The sequence below is a fragment of the Macaca fascicularis genome, chromosome 20 (assembly GCF_037993035.2).
Source record: "Macaca fascicularis isolate 582-1 chromosome 20, T2T-MFA8v1.1".
In the NCBI taxonomy this organism is placed as follows: Eukaryota; Metazoa; Chordata; class Mammalia; order Primates; family Cercopithecidae; genus Macaca; species Macaca fascicularis.
Window position 1 is genome coordinate 66,006,210 of NC_088394.1, and position 18,584 is coordinate 66,024,793.

The 18,584-nt window shown below is 44.3% G+C and overlaps 1 protein-coding gene across 4 annotated transcripts in view; it reads left to right on the top strand.

Annotated features, from left to right (window-relative positions):
• The window catches only part of WWP2 (WW domain containing E3 ubiquitin protein ligase 2), a 214,490-nt gene that overhangs the window by 164,945 nt on the left and 30,961 nt on the right, over window positions 1-18,584 (top strand). For all 4 annotated transcript variants that reach the window (XM_065537107.2, XM_065537108.2, XM_065537109.2 and 1 more), the window contains exon 9: window positions 16,039-16,128. In XM_065537107.2, coding sequence (XP_065393179.1) covers window positions 16,039-16,128 — 90 coding nt within the window. The remainder of the gene's footprint in view (window positions 1-16,038; window positions 16,129-18,584) is intronic.

An 18,584-nucleotide genomic window follows, 5' to 3' on the forward strand; every position in this document is an offset into this window, starting at 1 on the left:
AATTACCATGATCTGTCACTCAAGTGACTGTTTTTACCCTTTCCCAATCTATTTTAACTTTTGTTTTTTTGAGACATGGTCTCACTCTGTCACCCAGGCTGGAGTACAGTTGTGCAATCTTGGCTCACCGCAGCCTCAGCCTCATGGGCTCAAGTGATCCTCCCACCTCAGCCTCCTGAGTAGCTGGGACTACAGGCGCCTGCCACCACACCCAGCTAATTTTGTTTATTTTCATAGACACAAGGTCTCCCTATGTTTCCAAGGCTGGTCTCAAACACCTAGGCTCAAACAATCCTCCTGCCTTGGCCTTCCAAAGTGCTGGGATTACAGGCATGAGCCACTGTGCCCAGCCCTGTTTTAACTTTTAAAAATAAAACTCTGATCATGACCTTTCACCACTTGGAATGCTCCAGTGGCTTCATATTGTCTTTGTGAATAAATCCCCAAATCCTAGGCCTAAAAAGGCCTGTGTAATATGACCACACCTACCCCTCAAGCCTTCAGTGGGATCCACTCCACGTCTCTGCCTAAGCCATGATAACTTAACTTTATTTATTTATTTATTTATTTATTTATTTATTTATTTATTTATTTTTGAGACAGAGTCTCGCTCTGTCGCCTGGGCTGGAGTGCAGTGGCCGGATCTCAGCTCACTGCAAGCTCCGCCTCCCGGGTTTACGCCATTCTCCTGCCTCAGCCTCCCGAGTAGCTGGGACTACAGGCGCCCGCCACCTCGCCCGACTAGTTTTTTTGTATTTTTTAGTAGAGACGGGGTTTCACCATGTTAGCCAGGATGGTCTCGATCTCCTGACCTCGTGATCTGCCCGTCTCGGCCTCCCAAAGTGCTGGGATTACAGGCTTGAGCCACCGCGCCCGGCCAATAACTTAACTTTAATTTGACAAATGCATCACCCTCTCTCCGGACTTAGGACCCTCCCCTGTGCTGGTCGCTCTTTTTGAAACCTTCCTTGCCATCTTGTCCATTAATTCCTATACATCCTCAAGTGTCAACTTAAATCAGTAAATCCTCTGGGACTCCTCCCTGATTCCTGGCAGACAAGAGGAAGCGTGTCCTTCCTCTGTCACTCTTCTCACACCTGTCATTGCTTGTTTTCTGCCTCTCTGCTGTTCTTGGCTCTGCACGCCAAGGTGGCCAGGAGCCTGGCAGAGAGTAGGCCCCCAAGACTTGTTTGTAATGAATGGATGAATACTTTTAAATGCCATCTTTTTTTTTTCTTTCCTTCACCTAGATGAATGTTTTTTGCTTCTTTGATGCCTCAAAGAAAGAACAACTATGACAGCAATATTGCATTTTCTTCCCAAGGGCAAGAAAGTTGAGCCTAATGCTGTCATTCACTGGGTTGACTGGCTTTGGGTTCAAATATGCATCTCTTGTAGTTCAGAATACTATTTTTTTTTTTTTTGAGACGGAGTGTTACTCTGTTGTCCAGGCTCCATCTTCCAGGTTCAAATGATTGTCATGCCTCAGCCTCCCAAGTAGCTGGGAGTACAGGCATGCACCACCATGCCTGGCTAATTTTTTGTATTTTTTGGTAGGGCCAGGGTTTCACCATGTTGGCCAGGCCGTGCTCGAACTCCTGACCTCAAGTGATCCACCCTCCTCGGCCTCCCAAAATGCTGGGATTACAGGAGTGAGCCACTGCACCCAGCCCTCAGAATGCTCTTCTCTGTTCATAAAGGATCGCGTTTCCCGCACTGGCAGATACTGTGCAGCACGGCTCATCTTCACTGAGGCAATTGAGCTAAGCTTGATTGCTTTCTGGGCCCTCCAGGGGACTCTGTCTTTCTAACTTTATCTTCTCAGCTCATCCAATTTCCCTTACTGAGTGACAGGAGCAAGGTTCTCTTGAGGATCTAATGGCTCTATTTTTCAGGTTACTGCTTTTTTTTTTTTTTTTTTTTTTAAATTGAGATGGGGTCTCGCTCTGTCACCCAGGCTGGAATACAGTGGCATAATCATGGCTCACGGCAGCCTCAAATTCCCAGGCTTAAGTAATCTTCCTGCCTCGGCCTCCTGAGTAGCTGGGACTACAGGCGCATGCCACTATACTCAGCTATTTTTTTTTATTTTTTAATTTTTTTAGTAGAGTGAGGGTCTTACTCTGTTGCCTGTGTGGATCTCAAACTCCTGGGCTCAAGCGATCTTCCCGCCTTGGCCTCCCAAAGTGCTGGGATTCCAGGCATGAGCCACTGCGCCTAGCTGCGTTGTCTTTTTGAAATACGCAGCAGATGAGACTTTGGCCATATGTGGTTACACGCATCAGAACATTTTAAGAACTGAAGGCTGCTGAAACCTGGGCTGCAGAGGTCCAAATACAGCACTCCCCATCCCTTTTTCTCTGTCCCCATCTGTAAGCCCTCCTGCTTTCCATAACTTTTAAATTAACTAGCATAAAAGAAGCCAACTGGAGGGGTATGAAGTTTTCAGGTTGCAAATGTCTATGAAAGGAGGGGTGCCAGGAAGGTTTGGGGGGTCCTGGTGAGATAGTGGTTCAGGTCGTGGGCAACGGGAAGCGAGGCTGCTTTGGTCTGTGGGCCGTGTATTTGTTTTTTTTTCAGTGCTTAGCCCACTTTGGGGATCCAACGCTCATTATCAATGAGCCAACTGTGTGTACATGGCTTAGATAAACTCCAAGCGTGTCCCTTACAGTCTTTGCAGCTCCCTCGGTCCCACACACACAGAGGCACATTATTTTGCCCTGGCAGCCAGCACGCCACTGTGGTTTCTTACATAACGGAGGGCGTTGTGTTTGGACTGCTGACTTACCTCAGCTCTGCCATTTCACACCATGCTTTTTCTCCCGCAGCCATTGGCTGCCCCGTCTATTTCCTGCCTCTGAGTGGAATTAATTGAGGAGGGATGTTTTCTAGATCTTTCGGATTTGCCATCTCCTCTACCCCCCTGCCCAATTATGGATATCCAGAGGCACTCTCTTGAGATGGCCCTTAAGACACTATCAAGGACGATAGCCTTGTAAGAGTTCTTGGATGTTTGCTTGTGGGGACACTCTAAGAGATGTTGGAATTTGGAGCTTCTCTGCTAAGTTATAAACCAGGCGCTGCCATTGAATTTCATTCCAAACTCAACTTCAGCACTAGCCAAAGAGCCTTACCCAAGAAGTTTTAAAACTGTACTTCTCAAAACTATTTGTGAGAAAACAGTCCTTTTTGGTTGTTGTTTTGTTTTAATTTATTTTAAAATATTCTGTCTATTGTGAATCCTTTTATTCTATACTCTGCTCAATGAGACAAATCTATTGAGCACATATGTGCATATTACAGTAGTGTCAGATTGGCACAAAAGTTCCTAAAGTGGGCCAGGCATGGTGGCTCATGCCTGTAATCTCAGCACTGTGGGAGGCCGAGTCAGGAGGATTGGTTGAGTCCAGGAGTTTGAGACCAGCCTGGGCAAATTAGCAAGATTTTGTCTCTACAAAAAATACAAACAAAAATATCAGCTGTGTGCACCTGTGTTCCTAGCTACTCTGGAGGCTGAGGCAGGAGGATCGCATAAGTCCTGGAGGTCGAGGCTGCAGTGAGCTGTGTTCAAGTCACTGCTCTTCAGCCTGGATGACTGAGTGAGACCCTGTCTCAGTTAAAAGAAAAAAAAGTTTCTAAGTGCTTAGAAACTTCAGTACTTTTCTGGTCGCAGAACAGTAACAGTTTGGCCTGTGGGCCATTCTTTGAGTAGCTTCAGATTAAAGGATTACACTGCGAGCATCTGTATCTTTCCTCCAGTTTGTTTCTTTGCTTACTGTGGTTTAGTTCATGACTCTGCAGGGATTATTACATGCTTAGGTCACATGGAATAGTGCATGTTTCTGGCTTCCTCATCACCGTCTCAGAACTTAAACTCTTATTTCCAAAGATTCTACTGTTGTCGGAGGCTGGGCCATGAAATGTCTTCACCTTATGTGTGTGTATTCATGCATAATTACTCATTTTCATATCTACTGCACCTTCTTTCCTTTTTTTGGAGACAGGATCTCATTTTGTCACCCAGGCTGGAGTACAGTGGCATGATCATAGCTCACTGCAGCCTCAACTTCCTTAGCTCAAGCAATCCTCCTGCCTCAGCCTCCCAAGTAGCTGGGACTACAGGCGTGCACCACCATGCCCAGCTAATTTTTGTACTTTTTGTAGAGACAAGGTCTTGCTATGTTACCCAGGCTGATCTCCAACTCCTGGAGGCTCAAGAGATCCTCCTATCTTGGCCTACCAAAGTGCTGGGATTACAGGTGTGAACCACCGTGCCCAACCTTACTACGCTTTCTTGAGAGCTTCTCAAGAGCAAGGAATATTGTGTCCGTCTTTGTGTTCCCTGCACCCAGCACACAACTTGGCTTCCAAGGAGAGGGAATGATGTGTTACATGAGTGGGAAAATGATACCACATTCTCAGTGGCCCTTAACATTTTTTAAAGTTTCTTTTTGATCTTATTATAAAAGCCCATTGATGGAAAATTAGAAAAAAATAGGAGGCAGGAGAAGAACAATACATAGCATAGTACCAACAGTTAACAAACACCCACCCAGATCTGACCATTGGTATTTCTTTTTTTTTTTTTTTGAGACGGAGTCTCGCTCTGCCGCCCAGGCTGGAGTGCAGTGGCCTGATCTCAGCTCACTGCAAGCTCCGCCTCCCGGGTTCACGCCATTCTCCTGCCTCAGCCTCCTGAGTACCTGGGACTACAGGCGCCCGCCACCTCACCTGGCTAGTTTTTTTGTATTTTTTTTTTGTTTGTTTTTTTTGTTTTTTTTTTTGGAGACGGAGTCTCGCTCTGTCGCCCAGGCTGGAGTGCAGTGGCGCGATCTCGGCTCACTGCAAGCTCCGCCTCCTGGGTTTACGCCATTCTCCTGCCTCAGCCTCCTGAGTAGCTGGGACTACAGGCGCCCGCCACCGCGCCCGGCTAATTTTTTGTATTTTTAGTAGAGACGGGGTTTCACCGTGGTCTCGATCTCCTGACCTTGTGATCCGCCCGCCTCGGCCTCCCAAAGTGCTGGGATTACAGGCGTGAGCCACCGCGCCCGGCCATTTCTTTTGCACCTTGCGTGTATTTTTTTTTTTTTAAACACTAACTACAGCTATTGTGTATCATAAGTGTTTCTAATGTGCTGGGGACTGCGCAGTTTCCTACGTAGATTATTTCATGCAGTCTTCCCTCTGTGAGAGAGCTACTTTTATCCTCATCTTGCAAGTGAGGAGAACTTAAGCAATTTGCCAGGCACCACATATGCAGATACACATATAACACACATCTACCAAAATGTGATAATCTTCCAATATATGCTTTTAAAATTCATTCATTTTTATTGTAAAATATTGTAAGCATGCAGATACAATTGGAGAAGAATGTAAGAAATACCTGTGGCTTACCATCTTTAGCTCTGTGCTGCATTTGCTACAGGTCTCCCCCTGTTTTTCTGTTTGTTTGTTTGTTTTGTTTTTGAGACAGAATCTCTGTCACCCAGGCTGGAATGCAGTGGCATGGTCTCAGCTTACTGCAGCCTTTACTTTCCAGGCTCAGGTGATCCTCTCACTTCAGCCTCTCGAGTACCTGAGACCACAGGCACATCCTACCATGCCAGGCTAATTTTTGTAATTTTTGTAATTTTTGTAATTTTTGTAGAGGTAGGGTTTTACTGTGTTGCTCAGGCTGGTCTCGAACTCCTGGGCTCAAGCGATCTGCTCCCCTAAACCTCCCAAAGTGCTGGGATTACAGGCGTAATCACCGTGCCCAGCCCCTGAAGAGGTCTTTTAACCACTTGTTTTTAATCCCTTGATGTGTAAGATGTTACCAGTACAGCTGAAGGTTCCGTGAACTCTCTGATCTCATTCCCTGTATACAGTGATACATGGGACTTGGGACATGCATTTAAACTGCTATACGGTATTCTGTTAATGAATAGATAAAAATTTACCCATTTACTTGTTTCTAGACAGCTATAAACAATGGCTGCAGTAGGCCGGGCACAGTGGCTCACGCCTGTAATCCCAGCACTTTGGGAGGCTGAGGTGGGCAGATCACAAGGTCAGGAGTTCGAGACCAGCCTGGCCAATATGGTGAAACCCCATCTCTACTAAAAGTGCAAAAATTAGCCGAGTGTGGTGGTGCATGCCTGTAGTCCAAGCTACTCGGGAGACTGAGGCAGAAGAATGGCTTGAACCCGGGAGGAAGAGGTTATAGTGAGCCGAGATTATGCCACTGTACTCCAGCCTGGGCGACAGAGCGAGTCTCCATCTCAAAACAAAAAAAATCAAAACAAAACAAACAGTGAAACAATGGCTGCAGTAAGGTTTTCCTGTGCATGCCTTTTTGTGTACATAGTTTTTTCTTTTTCTTTTTTTTTTTTTTTGAGACAGAGTCTTGCTCTGTTCCCCAGGCTGGAGTGTGCAGTGGCACAATCTCGGCTCACTGCAACCTTCGCCTCCCAAGTTCAAGCGATTCTCCTGCCTCAGCCTCCCAAGTAGCTGGGATTACAGGCGCCCACCACCATGCCTGGCTAGTTTTTGTTTTTTTTCAGTAGAGACACGGTTTTGCCATGTTAGCCAGGGTGGTCTCGAACTCCCAGCCTCAGGTGATCTGCCCACCTCGGCCTCCCAGAGTGCTAGGATTACAGGTGTGAGCCACTGCACCTGGCCAGTTATTTCTTAAAGGTTTGTACAGTAACTGGAATTTCTGCATTATAGGAAATGAAGATCTTCAAGTGTAGTAGATATTATCAAATTGCCTGAATCACCTAACCAGTTCGCACTCCTGTGAACATGCGTAAGCATTCCTGCTAAAACTTAGTGTTGTCAGTTGTGTTTCATGTGGGCCAGTCTAATGGGCGTGAATGGTACGTCTTTGAGGATTCAGTTTGAAGTTCCCTGATTACTATTGAGATTGAACCTCTTTTCACGTGCTTTTATTAGGTTCTTTGGTTTCTTCTTTTGTAAATTGCCTATTTATTTTTGTTCATTTTTAAAATTTGTCTGTATATATATTTATTTTTAATCTGCAGGATTCTTTTTTGTTGTTTTTGTTTTTTTTGAGATGGAGTTTCACTCTTGTTGCCCAGGTTGGAGTACAATGATGTAATCTTGGCTCACTGCAACCTCCGCCTCCCGGGTGCAAGCAATTCTCCTGCCTCAGCCTCCCGAGTAGGTGGGATTACAGGCATGTGCCACCACACCCAGATAATTTTTTTTTGTATTTAGTGGAGATGGGAATTCACCATGTTGGTCAGGCTGGTCTTGAACTCCTGACCTCAGGTGATCCACCTGCCTCGGCCTCCCAAAGTGCTGGAATTACAGACATGAGCTATCACACCCGTCCAATCTGCAGGATTCTTAATAATGCTAGATACAAATTGCTTCTCAATTATATGCATTGCAAATATTTGCTGCCAGTCTGTGGCTTGTCTTTTCACTTTGTTTATGGTGCCTTTTATTGTACAAGAGTTAATAATTTTAAATAGCCAAATCTGTGATCTTTTTCATGTGTCTTTCGTGTTTTGTCTAAAATTTTTCCCTACTCCGAAGTTATATAAAAATGTTACAGGCCACACTTGGTGGTTCATGCCTGTAACTTCAGCACTTTGGGAGGTTTAGGCAGGTAGATTGCTTGAGCCCAGAAGTTCAAGACCAGCCTGGACAGCAAAAGGTTAAAAATAATTTTTTAGAAGCTGGGTGCAGCGGCTCACGCCTATAATCCCAGCACTTTTGGGAGGCTGAAGCAGGAGGATTGCTTGAGCCCAGGAGTTCAAAACCACCCTGGGTAATATGACGAGACCCCGTCTCTATTTTTCAAAAAGAGAATTAAAAGGATTTTTTATAGATGCATATATTTTAATGTTGCCAACTTTTTTTTTTTTTTCTTTGAGGTGGAGTCTTGCTCTGTCACCCAGGCTGGAGTGCAGTGGCGCAATCTCAGCTCACTGCAACCTCCACCTCCTTGACTCAAGCGATTCTCCTGCCTCAGCCTCCAGAGTAGCTGGGACTACAGGTGCGTGCCACCATATCTGGCTAATTTTTTGTATTTTTAGTAAAGCCAGGGTTTCACCATATTAACCAGGGTGGTCTCAAACCATTGACCTCAGGTGATCTCCCCGCCTCGGCCTCCCAAAGTGCTGGGATTACAGGCGTGAGTGCCTGGCCAGTGTTGCCAGCCTTTATGGAGGAGCTTGGGCAAAGATAAAAAAGATAGGAAGAAAGAGTTAATTCAGGAGCTTTGGTAGCTGCTCCCATGCCATCCTGTGTTTGGAAGGCATAAAGTGCTGGTTGTTGAGTTATTAAAAGGTTAGTGTGCTTAGATTTAAAGGCTAGTTCCTTATTTCAGGAAGGGTCCTTTGGGGAAGGACTGAGTTTAACACATTTCCCACCCAGTTTACAAAGGACCTACTGAAGCACTAAACACAGTGCACAGGAGGTATGTTCCATTGCAGACAGATTTCTGACTCATAAAACAGCCTGAAAAGATTCCTACAGAAGAAATACATCTTATGGTTCTCCCCGGAAGTGGCGAAAGCTTGGGGGAAGAACAGGACTTGGCTCAGAAACATTTATTATAGGAGCATAGAGTAAGAAAATGTGATTTTATGTAACTTTTGCCTGTGGGGAGCTGAACTTCTGAAGAGGCAGCTTAAAGAATACTTGAGTACTTCCAGTGTATTCTTCCTAAGTTTAATTTTTGTCTGAGTAACCAGCAAGACGTCTTTTCTTTAGGGCGTGAAAGGGTTCCGATGTGGTCTTATTTTCTTTTTTTTGAGATGGAGTCTCGCTCTGTCGCCCAGTCTGGAGTGCAGTGGCGCGATCTCGGCTCACTGCAAGCTCCGCCTCCTGGGTTCATGCCCTTCTGCTTCAGCCTCCTGAGTAGCTGGGACTACAAGGCGCGTGTCCCCACACCCGGCTAATTTTTTTGTGTTTTTAGTAGAGACGGAGTTTCATGTGGTCTTATTTTCTAATGGAGAGAGTGGATTTTGATTGAGTTAGCTTTACTAATAATACCCAGTGCCTGTGTCAATAAAAAGTAAGCAAATTAATGAATAATACAAGCTGATAATGCTCCTACCAAGACTGAAATTTGGAGCATTTTGGTATACAATTTATAAGGGCCATTTGAAGAGAATTTCTATTAGCCAGGTGTGGTAGAAAGTCCCTGTAATCCCGGCTACTTGGGAGGCTGAGGCAGGAGAATCACTTGAACCTGGGAGGTAGAGGTTACAATCAGTCAAGATTGCACCACTGCATTCCAGCCTGGGTGACAGAACGAGACTTCGCCTCTAAATAAATAAATAAATAATTTCTCTAATATTCACTTGAACTCTTTGCCCAGCTTTAATCCCTTTTAGCTTAATCCTATTCTTGGTGAAATGGTGATTCTCTTCAAACAAGTGAATCTGACCAAGAAATATGGTGATCAGAATGGCTGAACACATACTGTAACAATGGGTAATTGAGCATTAATTTCCTGAAGACATATAGGAAACCTTTGACAGGAAAACGTGGTTCAGAAGACCAGACAACTTCCTTTCCGGTAACATGAGAGAGATGTTGATGTTGTTCTAATAATGAGATAGAGATATTTAGCCTTTAACCTGTTAAGATGGCAGTTGTGAGTGAATTGGGATGTGGGGGTGGAACATGGTTCATATACAACTGAACCAAAGGTAGCTAACATCCATCAGAGCAAAGGTAATTTAGGGAAAAGAAAAAGTACCTAAGATTAATTGCAGTTGGAGACTGCTTTTAAAGTACTTTGAAGTACAAAGACCTCATGTAGTCCATGATCCAACCAAATGTTACTCATTGAAGGCCAAGGAGCAATGTGTTGGGTAGGGACTTAAAACAAGCTTGGTGCTTTGAACACTGTTCCTGAAAGCATCAATGGAAGCTATTGAGGGGGACAGGAGATGACCCACGTGACCAAGATGCAGTGTTGAGACCCATGGGTAGTTTGATTGAAAAGCCTTTTAATCTCAGTGTGAACGAGTTGCTTATAAGGGACAGAAATGTAACCTCTGACAGGGATGTGCTGATGAAAAGTTGATACCAGTGTCACTTTCTTGGCATGGGGGGACCAAACCAAGACAGTTGGAGGCTCCATCTATGTGGGTCAGTGGCCACTGAGGAGGAACAGGAATCAGGAGGCTCGTCTGGTTGCTGATAGAATCCACCGACTGTGCTGTGTGAATGAAGGGGAGAGATTTGTGTGAATTATGAATAGCCGTGCAGGTGAGGGAGGAGTGAGGTTCTGTGAGAAAGGAAGGAAGGTCAGGTCGTGGATCAGGGAGGACCCACAGGGACATTTAATCTGAGCAGGGGTCCAGTTGCAAAAGGGAAAAATGTAGATACCAAAAAAGGTGATGGAAGAAAGCTCTTGTTCCTCTGGTAACTATTCTTCTCGCTAAGCCAGTTGAGGGGGGTTCATAGAAGGACATTGAGCTTTGTGGGACAATAATAGTCCCTGAAAGAGAGACTTTCATTTCCAGCATCAGCTGCGATCAAAGATGGAAGGGTGGGCCTTATCTGGGCCTGTGTCCTCTGAAGACCTGCTGAAACTGTTGAATATAAGGGAAGAGGACTCAGCACTGATTTCATTTCTGGCAGTGTGTGGGAATACCACTGTCAATTACAGACATTTATTTCATGGAATTTGAAGCGTTACCCTACCTTCATATTAAAACATTAGCCAAAGTGTAATCAATGTTTCTCTCCTTGTCTCAAATGAACATAAAAGATGTCAAAAGTGGAGACTGCTGATAATATGAAAGTTAAAAGAATTTTTTGAATAGAGAAAAATGGCTGGGCGTGGTGGCTCACACCTGCAATCCCAGCACTTTGGGAGGCCAACATGGTGAAACTCCGTCTGTACTAAAATACAAAAAAATTAGCCGGGTGTGGTGGCACATACCTCCCAGCCACTCAGGAGGCTGAGGCAGGGGAATCGCTTGAACCCAGGAGGTAGAGGTTGCAGTGAGCCGAGATTGTGCCATTGCACTCCAGCCTGGTGACAGAGCAAGAATCCATCTCAAAAAAGAAGAAAAAGAAAAGAAAAGAATAAAGAAAAATGTGTTTAAGTTTTGTTTTTAAACTCCAATTGCTACTCTAACAGATATTTTGTCTTTAATAAAAGGGGCAGCCCCTCAAATATTAGTTTTCCAAATAGTGACTGAAAAATGAGCATACTAATATTAGGGCTTTTGTGCCACAAAACTGCCCAAAGAACTGTTTTCAAGGAAGGGAAGGATGCAGCTAAATTCTTAGGGAGTGCTGGAGAGTTCTCAGCTACTTAAATCGCATTAGGAGCAGATGTTATAAAAGAGAGGCTTGCTGCCGTTGGCGCTCAGCGCTTTCATTTTTTAATACTTACCCTTAAGCCAAATATCTTTCTCAGGACTTTCTTCATTTCCAAATTCAGATGAACAAAGAGGGTATCAGATTTGCTCCTCTGTTACCGAGCAGACAGAAGGTATTTGGAGAATACTGTAGTATGTCGGCTGCCTTCTGTGCTAGAAGGCCCTGCCAAATCCCCACAGATGGAACACCAGCCTCTTGAGCTGGCAATATTGTTACTCCTTTGTCTTCAAATCAGAAGGGCATTCAGAGGGAGAAGATCTTTGACTATTCCTAGTGCATATTTTCTTTCTTTCTTTCTTTCTTTTTTTTTTTTTTTTTTGAGTTGGGGTCTGTTGCCTAGGCTGGAGTGCAGTGGTATGATCATGGCTCACTGCAGCCTCCAACTCCCGGGCTCAAGTGATCCTTCTGCCTCAGTCTCCTGAGTAGGTATGATTACAGGTATATGCAAGCACATCTGCCTATTTTTAAAAATTTTTTTATAGAGATGGGATCTTGCTATGTTGCCCAAGCTGGCCTCAAACTCCTGGCTTCAAGTGATCCTCCTGCCTCAGCCTCTCAAAGTTCTGGTACTGCAGGCATGAGCCACTGTACCTGGCCCTAGTGTGCATTTTCATCTGACCACTTTTGCCAGATCCTGCCCTTTTGGTAAAATACTAAAGGGAATATGAAAATCTCCCTTTTGCAGTGGGAGGAACCAGGGCATCTGTGTCAAATCCCCAGGATTCTCATCAGTCAGAGCCTTGAGCAAGAATGCCCAGGAGAGAAAACATCCCTAGGTGCTATTTAATGGTGTTTGCCATGTTAAATAAGTGAGCAAGAGGCCATTAGCCTGAGGCTGTCTCTGTACTTCAAATTCTTACATAGTGAACTACAACCTAACTTACTACGGAAACCAACCAAAACCCAAATTAGGAGTGTGTGTTTTTTGTAACAAATAGCTGGGTTTCAGCCAGTCACAGGCAGGTGGCTGATCAGACCATGCCCAGTTAAGGCAGATGCCCAGCTGTAGCCATTTAGATGATTTCTCTACCTTGCTTCCATGTTCAGCCTCTAAAGACTTGCTCCTCTCACTGCGTGGCAGTGCTCTTCTGAACCTCTCCTGGTTCTGAGTGCTGCCCAGTTCATGGATCATTCTTAAATAAATTTGGTTAAATTTATTTTGTCTAATGTTTGTCTTTAAACAGTAGTGCTCTGGTCCTCAACCAAGAGTTGTCCACTTTGGGGATTGTGTAGAACCTCTAGATCTCACTGTTCTTGGGGCCAGGCCTCCTAGTGGTGCAAAATGTGTAGCTTCGTCCAGAAAATCAGATCTGAGCAGAGGATTGTGATTAAAATGGAACCTAGAAATGAAGACTGTGGACCCATTACAGGTTGAGCGTTTCTGTGCTGAAATGCCCCCAAATCCAGAACTTTTTGAGTTCTGACATGATGCTTAAAGGAAATACTCATTGGAGAATTTAGGATTTCAGGTTTTCAGATTAGGGATGTTCAGCTGGTATGTATTCTGCAGATATTCTAAAATCTGAAAACGAAAGTCCAAAATCTGAAACACTTCTGGTCCCAAGCATCTAGAGAAGGGCCTACTCAACCTGTATAATTCCTCCCTAGTCATTTCGATCCTACCTCGATGCCAGTGCTAGGAAAACTGCTCACTTTGAGATCAGCATTGGGAAGGCATCTGGCACATGGTGGCCATGTAGAAGAGCCCCTATAAATTTCAGTTCATCTTCCTTTTCTTCCTGTTCTTCCTTCCTGCAAAGCATGGTGAAATTCATGGGCTTGGGGGGCAGAGCTGAGTTTGAATCTCATTGAAGAGTTACATAGTTTCTCTGAGCCTCAGTTTCCTCAGTGGTGATGGTAATTCCACCTTAAAGAATGGAGGCAAGGATTGCATACATGGTGTAAGCCTGTAGCTCATGGTAGATTCTCAGTGGTGATGGTGCCTCCTCTGCTTCTTCCTTACCTTGAAAACCTTATGTATCTGTTCCTTTTTTTTTTTTTTTTTGAGACTGAGTCTTGCTGTGTCGCCCAGGCTGGAGTGCAGTGGCACAATCTCGGCTCACTGCAAGCTCCACCTCCCAGGTTCACGCCATTCTTCTGCCTCAGCCTCCCAAAGTAGCTGTGACTACAGGTGCCCGCCACCACACCCGGCTAATTTTTGTATATTTTTAGTAGAGATGGGGTTTCACTGTGTTAGCCAGGATGATCTCCATCTCCTGACGTCATGATCCGCCTACTTCAGCCTTCCAAAGTGCTGGGATTACAGGCGTGAGCTACTGTGTCTGGCCTTATGTATCTGTTTCTGGACTAGCTTCTGAGGGGCTGATCAATGCAGTCCACTAACCAGACATCCCAGTTTAAATGAGAAATGGCATTAAGTACAGGTGGTATCTATCAGTGTAGACACATCAGGCTTAATAGTAGAAGTTAGGACACTTTTGTTCGTATACAGTTAGCTCTGCTCTAACATATGTGCCCCTAAAAGTCACCACGTGATGCAAAATTATGCAGTTAAAACACAGAGGGGCTAGGCACATTGGTTTGTGATACTAGCACTTTGAGAGGCTGAAGTGGGAGGATTATTTGAGCCCAAAAGTTCAGGGCCAGCCTCAGCAAAGCAAGACCCCAAGTCTACAAAATAAAATGATTAGCTAGGCCTGGTGGCATGCACTTGTTTCCCTAGCTACTTGGGAGGCTGAGGCAGAGGTATCACTTGAACCCAAGAATCAGAGGCTGCAGTGAACTTTGATCACACCACCACACTCCAGCTTGGGCAACAGAGCAAGACTCTGTCTTTAAAAAAATAAAAATAAAAATATGTTAAGAGGATAAAAACCACAGGGCTTCTGGGGAAAAATGAGTAGGACGTAATGCTAAAAAAATTTGTCAGTGACACATTAAAAAAAAATAGGAACCTAATAATGATAGCAGTTTTACACATGTTAAATGATTACGAAATAGATAACACTACAGTAAATATGGCATTTTCTCTTGAGAAGACCTGAAGTTTGCTTGTGGAAGCAGGTGTCAGAAGTTGGAGCTTGTGAGTATTACTGTGAACTGGTGCATGCAGGGCTATCTGAAATCAGATGGGAGTTGTAACTCCAGATGTTGACAGTGTAGCCTGTTAATACACTGTAAACTGAGGAGGCTGCTAGATACCTGTGGGTTTTGTGTATTCTTGTGTCACTCGGTTTAGCTGGGGGAAGTTTTCTGTGTTCATCTAGTGTTTCTCACAGACAAAATCATGCATAAGCAAACAGAATTTCCATTATGCTCACATTGTCCGCTTCTCTGTATCAGTAGCATTGGAACAGATTTGCATTTTTAAAACAAGCATTACAGCAGAACTGACTGTAGTAGCTTGCCAGAAAAGGTCAATTTCTCCTAGACAGTACCCAAAAGTAGTAAATAAATTCAGTGTAAAACATAAAGGCCTGCAGTACCATTAATATCCTTGAGAAAGTGGTAAGCATTATATAAATACATTTTTACATCCTTTATATATAGGTTACTATGTTCTGGGGAAGTAGAGTTATTGTCAGACATCATGCAAATAACAGGAGTGTGGAGAATGGGTGGTCCTTGGCTGTATTTTGTACTGATCAGTCTTGTGTCTTATCTCTGAATCACCTGATACTTTGGCATTCTTTCAGTAGTGCAGATGAGCCACCCTCAGCACCTTGAGCTTATATTAGCTTACAAACAGACTTGACTTTATAAGTGGAGCAGTATAAAATAACAATACATTGTGTTTCTGTATTCACCCAGATCTCTTTTAAGATATGCTGTAAATGAATCCTATATTACAAAAATAAATGTAAGCATGAATATATATGATGCTCGGAGAACAGGGGTAGTCATAGAACCTGACTTTAAGCCGGGTGCAGTGGCTCACTCCTATAATGCCAGCACTTTGGGAGGCCAAGGTGGGCGGATCTTCTGATTGAGCTCAGGAGTACCAGACCAGCCTTGGCAACGTGGTGAGACCCGTCTCTATCAAAAATTAAAAAATAAAAATAGCTGGGCATGGTGATGTGTGCCTGTAGTCCCAGCTACTTGGGAGACTGAGGTGGGAGGATTGCTTGAGCCTGGGAGGTGGAGGCTGCAGTGAGCTGAGATTGCACCACTGTACTTCAGCCTGGGCAACAGAGTGAGACCCTGTCTCATTAAAAAAATAAAGAATCTGTGACTTTAACAGGTTGGGTAGATGAAAAAGACTGGAGGGCCTATAGATGATCTTTTGGAGGGGTCTGTGAAACCCAGAAATTGCAATACAAATTTTTGTCATAAGTGCATTTTGAAGGGAAAGGGTCCTCATCTTTCATCACGTTTCCAAAGGGACCTTTGATTGTGAAATGGTGGAGAAATGCTAAATTGATTTTTAAATCCATGGAATATATATTCCTACGGGTCATTTAGGGAAATTTAGAGTGATCTATAGTGGATGCTGGTCCATTGATTCCATACAGGGGAGCTATTATAGTTTCTTCAAGAAGCACTCCTGGCTGGCACCCTCAGCCACGCAGGAACCGGCTTCACCATTGGGTCAACCTCACATGTCATCTTTGATGCTTCTTGTAAATTAGCCACATGAGTGGTGAAGGTCTTCCTTTCTAACAGGGGCCTATGCCTTTCCACTGTGTGTCTCATGCTACCCTTGACTTTATTTTTCAGATGGGAACAGCGAGAGCTGCCCAATGGACGTGTCTATTATGTTGATCACAATACCAAGACCACCACCTGGGAGCGGCCGCTTCCTCCGGGGTAAGTCATCCCCTGAGAAGACCTGAGACTCTGGAACTGACACCATGAGTCACCCAATGGCTTCTTGAAATGGTCCCTTTCTGCAGAGGTAGCATAGCACAGTGACGTTTATTCCGGGTCACTTGATTGCTTTTCCTATCCACTTACCTTAATATTGCTCCCATGTCTTAGGACATATTAGAATTATTAGGCTGGGCGCGGTGGCTCAAGCCTGTAATCCCAGCACTTTGGGAGGCCGAGGCGGGCAGATCACGAGGTCAGGAGATCGAGACCATCCTAGCTAACACGGTGAAACCCCGTCTCTACTAAAAAGAATACAAAAAAAAAAAAAAAAAAAACTAGCCGGACGAGGTGGCAAGCGCCTGTAGTCCCAGCTACTTGGGAGGCTGAGGCAGGAGAATGGCGTGGACCCGGGAGGCGGAGCTTGCAGTGAGCTGAGATCGCGCCACTGCACTCCAGCCTGGGTGACAGAGCGAGATTCCGTCTCAAAAAAAAAAAAAAAAAAAAAAGAATTGTTAGAGGATCTCTGGGAAACAAAAGGCGCATGGAAGGCCAAGATAGAGCATTGCTGCGTTTCACCGTGCCCTGTGCCCCGCCTGTCCCTAAAGGCAGAGTGCTTCTCATTTGGCAGGGCTTTGTGAGAATGCCGCCAAGTTATCCAAAACCAAAGGATGAGAGAGGCTTCCAAGACAGGGAAGACTGTCCAAGTTCAAGGAGAAGGGATTTGGTTCCCTGTCTGCCAGGGACAGAAAGTTCTTTCCACATGTGTCTCCTGGTCCCGAGAGCTTTCAAAAGGGAACGTATTCTGCTTCAAGAAAGAATCACCTCCCAGTGAAGTAACCATGAAGCGCTCCTGTATAAAATATACATACTTCCCCCTGCCCTGAGTTTGTGGAGGGAAAGGCTGTCAGAAGTGGGGACTCTCAGGAGAGCCCACGTGGCTTGTTTGGTTCAGCTGTCAGGAGTGTGCCACACACATCCCACCTCATCTTCTGGTCCGTGGATGGGCTGCTTTTAGCTCCAGTTTTCCAGTAGAATGCTTGAGTTTTCCTTTTTTCTGTACCTCCTGGAGGATGAAACTCATAACCTGTCATCATCAGTGCTCACTCTGTTTTCCACTTTGACTTGAAGTCAAATAAGTTACGAAAGTTAAACATGGACTTCTCAAATTAAATAAATAAATAAATAAGAGTAAAAAATAAAAACAGGTTGAGCGTTTTGTTATGAAAATTATGAAAATGTTCTTATTATGGAAAATTTCAAATAGATATAGAGAGAATAATATTACAAACCTCCACATAGTCAACATTTAGCTTCAAAAATTATCAACTCATGGCGGGTTTTGTTTCATCTGTACAAACTAGTCGGCACACTATGATGGCCTGTGGGCAAAACCCAGCTCTCTGACTGTTTTTGTAAATAAGGTTTTATTGGAACACAGCCACACATATTTGTTGACTTATTGTTTTTGGCTGCTTTTGTACTTCATTGGCAGAGTTGAGTAATTGCAGCAGACTCTATGGCTTGCAAATCCTAAAATAATTACTTTGTGTGGCCCTTTATAGAAAAAATTTGCTAGCTCCTGATCTGTAACCCTCCACCCATCCCCCACGCTCTGATCTAGGTAATTTTGAAGCAAATCCCAAACACGAACACAAACACATCATTTTTCCATATTTCAGTATATATTTCTAAAACATATTCTTTTATTAAAAGTAAAGCTCCAATATCATTAGCGGTATTTTGTTTATATTATCAAATACCCAGTCAATATTTGACTTTCTATAATTGTGTCACAAATTAAACATTGACTTTAACAGTATGTATTACACACTTGTACTTTGTGTACTTTATAACGTGCACTTTAAAACAGCAGGAGCTCTGTGTACTGTGGCTTTTTTTTTTTTTAGACGGAGTCTCGCTCTGTTGCCCAGGCTGGAGTGCAGTGGTGCGGTCTCCGGCTCACTGCAACCTCCACCACCTGGGTTCAAGTGATTCTCCTGTCTCAGCCTCCTGAGTAGCTGGGATTACAGGCGCCCACCACTATACCCAACTGATTTTTTGTATTTTTAGTAGAGACAGGGTTTCACCTTTGACCAGGCTGGTCTTGAACTCCTGACCTTATGATTCGCCTGCCTCAGCCTCCCAAAGTGCTGGGATTACAGGCGTGAGACACTGCGCCTAGCCTACTGTGGCTTCTTCTTAACCTTACTGGTCTAGGAGGGATGTAGGCCTTGACCCAATGAACATTTGCATGGAATTTAAGTAAAGATATGCAGTGATATCTTCTAAGGATGGCTGGGGACTTGCTCTCCTCCCGGTGTTGAGGTGGGACACTACTAATCAAGCTGTCTTATTTCCAGGGTAGTTTTCATGTTTTCCTGGGAGATGGCTCACCTGTACACCCTGCATAGCTTATTAGTTCTTCCTGAGTTTTAGATCAAGAACTTTGGTCC